At 38.3% G+C, this 4,928-nt stretch overlaps 1 protein-coding gene across 1 annotated transcript; it reads right to left on the minus strand.

The window, feature by feature from the left end:
* Positions 1-369: 369 nt before the first annotated feature.
* LOC128218202 (S-crystallin SL11-like) lies at positions 370-4,559 on the minus strand. Its single transcript, XM_052925800.1, has 5 exons — positions 4,376-4,559; positions 3,385-3,489; positions 2,862-2,980; positions 2,449-2,559; positions 370-899 (listed from the first exon to the last, which is right to left on the minus strand). Exons 1-5 carry the CDS (start codon positions 4,509-4,511, stop codon positions 723-725), a joined length of 648 nt encoding a protein of 215 aa, XP_052781760.1. The 5' UTR covers positions 4,512-4,559; the 3' UTR covers positions 370-722.
* Positions 4,560-4,928: the final 369 nt, after the last annotated feature.

Genomic DNA, 4,928 nt, shown 5'->3' on the forward strand with positions numbered 1-4,928 from the left:
CAGGATGCTCACTATCAATGTTCCCAATGATGACTGAGATGTGTGTTCCAGGATGCACTATCAATGTTTTCTGTGGTGACCGAGATGAGTGATCGAGGATGCTCACTATCCATGTTTCCAATGGTGACACATCTCAGTCACCAATATCCTGACAGGCGGACGGACAGACGGACGGACTGACGGACGCTTGGAGATACGTACACAAAAACGCCAAATATATCCCTTTAGTTAAAAGGGAGACATTATAACTTATTATAACTTATTTAGTTGCTAGTATAAGTGCATTTATGACTTTGAACGACATGCTCACCTTTGAAAATTAAAAAAAAGTGGTGAATCGATATTCGTCCGGTATATAACAAGAACAAATATTGCTTATCCCTTCAGTTTTAATTTAACCATCCTGATTTAGTATAATCACACAAAGCATGGTATTCTTGTGAGAATACTGAAAACATGATATTCTCTTGACAATACTGAACACATAAACAAAACTTCTTTCATGTGAAAATATAAGTCAATGTATTTAAAATAATGCTGCTCGGATAACCTCAAACATAGAAACGTTTCTTTGAAACTAAACCACTCTCAAACAGTACATCTAAATTACCAAATAAAGCCGTATAATAGAATACAAATCATTCCGAATATCCAGAACTGACATTTTTACACTGTACGCTACCATGGCATATCACAGAACAGATACTGAACACAGACATACTCTACATGTCTGTTTGTGGCCGGGCCTTCTCCCAAGCCGCGATATTCGGAAGCGAGGCAACGCGTTCGTAAAATGCATTCAAGAGGTTGCTACCCTCAAACGGATCTTGTCCTTCTTTGCCCATCGATTTCTTTAGGTTAAACATCGTGTTGTAGAGGGCTAGGTCAGCCACGGATACCTGAAGCAAATGTAAATTTGCACATATTTCTTAATCAGAATACGCTGAATAATTTGTTTTTAAATTAAAGCATTATTAACATTTTCACAGCTCGGATCTTGATCTAACATTTATATATACAAGACAATGAAAGAAAAAAAGAAATATGTTTTCTTCTACACCAGTTTTTCGTATATCATTGGTACTTTACATTCTGATAAACATAGCGTCTACATCGTGGTTCTCCTGAGTATATCGCCGGCTATGATGACTTTGCAGCCGTTGATCTCCTTACCTCCTCTCCAACATAGAAACCTTTGCAGCCGTTAATCTCCTTACCTTCTCTCCAACATAGAAACCTTTGCCGTCGTTGTTCTCCTTACTTTCTCGCCAACATAGAGGCCTTAACAGTCGTTGTTCTCCTTACCTTCACGACAAGATAGAAACTGTACAGTCGTTGAGCTCCTTACCTTCCTGATAACAACGAAGCGTTTTGCAGTCGTTGTTTTTATCACCTTCTCGCCAACATAGAATCCTTTAAAGTCGTTGTTCTCCTTACCTTATCGCCAACATAGAATCCTTTGAAGTCGTTGTTCTCCTTACCTTATCGCCAACATAGAATCCTTTGAAGTCGTTGTTCTCCTTATCTTATCGCCAACATAGAATCCTTTGTAGTCGTTGTTCTCCTTACCTTATCGCCAACATAGAGGCCTTTGAATTCGTTGTTTTCCTTACCTTATCGCCGACATAGAATCCTTTGAATTCGTTGTTTTCCTTACCTTATCGCCGACATAGAATCCTTTGAATTCGTTGTTCTCCTTACATTCTTGCCAACATAGAATCCTTTGAAGTCGTTGTTCTCCTTACCTTATCGCCGACATAGAATCCTTTGAAGTCGTTGTTCTCCTTACCTTATCGCCGACATAGAATCCTTTGAATTCGTTGTTTTCCTTACCTTATCGCCGACATAGAATCCTTTGAATTCGTTGTTCTCCTTACATTCTTGCCAACATAGAATCCTTTGAAGTCGTTGTTCTCCTTACCTTATCGCCGACATAGAATCCTTTGAAGTCGTTGTTCTCCTTACCTTATCGCCAACATAGAATCCTTTGAAGTCGTTGTTCTCCTTACCTTATCGCCAACATAGAATCCTTTGAAGTCGTTGTTTTCATTACCTTTCCGACAACATAGAAGCATTCGCCGTTGTTTTTTTCCTTACCTTATCGCCAACATAGAACCCTTTGCCGTTGTGGTTCGCATTACCATATCACCAACATAAAAGTTTTTGGCGTGTTGTTCGCATTATCATATCACCAACATAGAAGCCTTTGTCGTCTTTGTACCTATTACCTTATCGCTAACAAAGAAGCCTTTGCCTTCTTTATTCGCATTATCATATCACCAACATAGAAGCCTTTGCCGTCTTTGTTCGCATTATCATATCACCAACATAAAAGCCTTTGCCGTCTTTGTTCTTATCATCTTATCGCTAACATAGAAGTCTTTACAATCGTTGTTTTCCTTACCTTTTCGCCAACATAGAAGCCATTGCTGTCGTTGTTATTCTTACCTTATCACCAACATAGAAGCCTTTCCCGCCGTTGTTTTCCTTAAGGCGTTCCTCTATGAACGCAATGTAGCGCGGCATAACCGTCTCCTTGATTGTTTTCATTAGGTCCACCTGTAGGCGAGATATGTTACCGGGATGTGTAAATCTTGTTTAAGATATCCTAACATCTTTATGAAGCTTAGTGATATTTCATACATGTTTCCGACCCTCTGATACATGTGTTTAAGACGTCATCTTAAGTTTGTAATCGCGAATTTTCGTTTTGAGCTTTATCTCAACCAATACCGTTCACAAATCCTGCCTAGAATAATGCCAGGAGACAGAGATTTCAGAATATACGCAGAAAACATCCATTTTATTAATAAAATAATCTTATGTTAGATTAATTACAAAGATGTTTAATAACTCTGCACCTTTTTCTCATGGTCTTTCTCGTGGTACATCTTCATCAAATGTTTGATCGTGATCTCTGTAAATATCTCCAGCAGTTCTTCTATAACCAGGGCCTCCATGTTGTTCGAGCCCATCAAACCTGTGTGTGAGGGAGATTGGGATGTCAACAATGGTGTACGGTAAAAGGTTAACCCCAGCACCAAAATACGAAAATCAAACACGTACCACGAATAGCGGTTTATTCAAAACAATTCATACAAGGAGTATATTTGTAATGTATATATCTATTGCCGTTTTTTCGATAGAAAATTAAAAAAAACGACTTATAACAAGGTTCCTTTATTGTTTCATACAAAGAAGAAACGAGAAACTAGACGTGTTGGATTTAAATAAAGATCTGATTATTTTCTGTGTGAGCTATTCAATTACCACATTTTCTGAGCATATCACATATAGTCGGATTCACTAACAAGTTTGCGAAAAAAAGATTTATGTAATACTTCCATATGCACTGAAGATCTTAATGATCATAAATGAACGTACCGAATTCCCGCGCGAGGTAATGTACGATTGCTATGGACTGGCAGAATTTCTTTCCGTCGATCTCCAGGACTGGCAGAGCCTCCAGGGGCATTTCTGGCTTTATTTCTGGAATAGCGGTTTATGTTCGTTATAAATCGACCAATTTGTTAGACCGTCGTTCGATTGATAAATTAATAAGGCCTAAAAAAAAACCATTTGGTTCGGGTTACCCGACCCTACCTACGGAATAGGCGCCGACCCTACCGTTTTTATAGTCAGTTTGAAAAAAAAATGAAAAAAAAAAAAAAAAAAAAAAAAATATTTCGTTTTTTTTTTTAAATTGCTTTTTAATATTAAGTTTAAACCTTAAATGCTTGTACAGAAGATAGCTTTAACACCATTCTCCAATGATGAAAATTATATTATTATATAAAACCTAATAAAAAAAAAAAATAAAAAAAAATAAAAAGCCTACCTACCCTACCTATTTTTTTTTAAGGATGTAACCCTAACCAAACAAATTTTTTTTTTAGGCCTAAGTAATTAAATATATAACTACAAAACACACCCCTACCAACTGTCCATCCATCTATCCAGATACACAAAGGTACCATCGTGGATAGCATCAACTACATCTATATTAAATTACTCAAGCCAGCGACATATGAAGGAAGTATTCAACAAGAAAAATGTTAAATTTTGTTATACGCACTGTATGCATTAGCAAATATAAGCTTAAAACCGTCTCAAAATACAGAACATGCTGTGGTCTCTACATAGTATACGAGGTTCGTGTAAAAGCTTGTAAGAACTGCAGTAATTATTTGAACACTGCATTGTTTCGAAGAAAGAACACACAGTGTTTATTGCAACTGAGTAGCATCAAAACATCTAGTGCTAATCGCATTATTGCAAAACCTTTGCGGGAAGACGATCGATACACCACGCTACTTTAGAGCATTCCATGTCAAAATCTAGGACATTACAATATAACGTACAAAACTTGTCTCACCTAGTTTCTTTTTCGGCCATTCAGTCACCCCGTTAATGCGAATGTCCTCGAAATCTTGACCCGCCTGCTTCATTATCAGCCTAGCCAGCTCGGCGGCTCCGCGTGCTTCGAAATAGTATAGTTTGTAGGACGGCATGGTTGCGATGTGTCACTGTCAATAGCCACGCGAGTTGTGCGATTTAGATTGTGTGAGTCATTTCGCTTAAATTATCGGTAAAGTGTACCTGAGCAGGGGCGTAGCCAGGCTTAAATGAATGTTACGCACGAAAGGGGAGGGTGTGGTAGGAGAATATCCCTGTAGCCGTAGGGGTTCGGGGGGGGGGGGTGCTCCCCAGGGAAATAAACCGACCTTGTAGTTACCAAGTGATTGATTTTGGCTCAGTAAGCCGTATCCAGCACATAGAAACAATGCTTACTGTAGCTGTTCTCATTTTTTCATTTTTCAAATAAATGTTACGCACAAGCGTAAGTGCGTAACGCTGGCTACGCCCCTGCAGTGAGTGAGTATATGTATTAACCCAATCACTTGGTTTTACCAATATCAACTTATATC

This window comes from Mya arenaria, chromosome 14 (genome assembly GCF_026914265.1).
Source record: "Mya arenaria isolate MELC-2E11 chromosome 14, ASM2691426v1".
Classification (NCBI taxonomy): Eukaryota; Metazoa; Mollusca; class Bivalvia; order Myida; family Myidae; genus Mya; species Mya arenaria.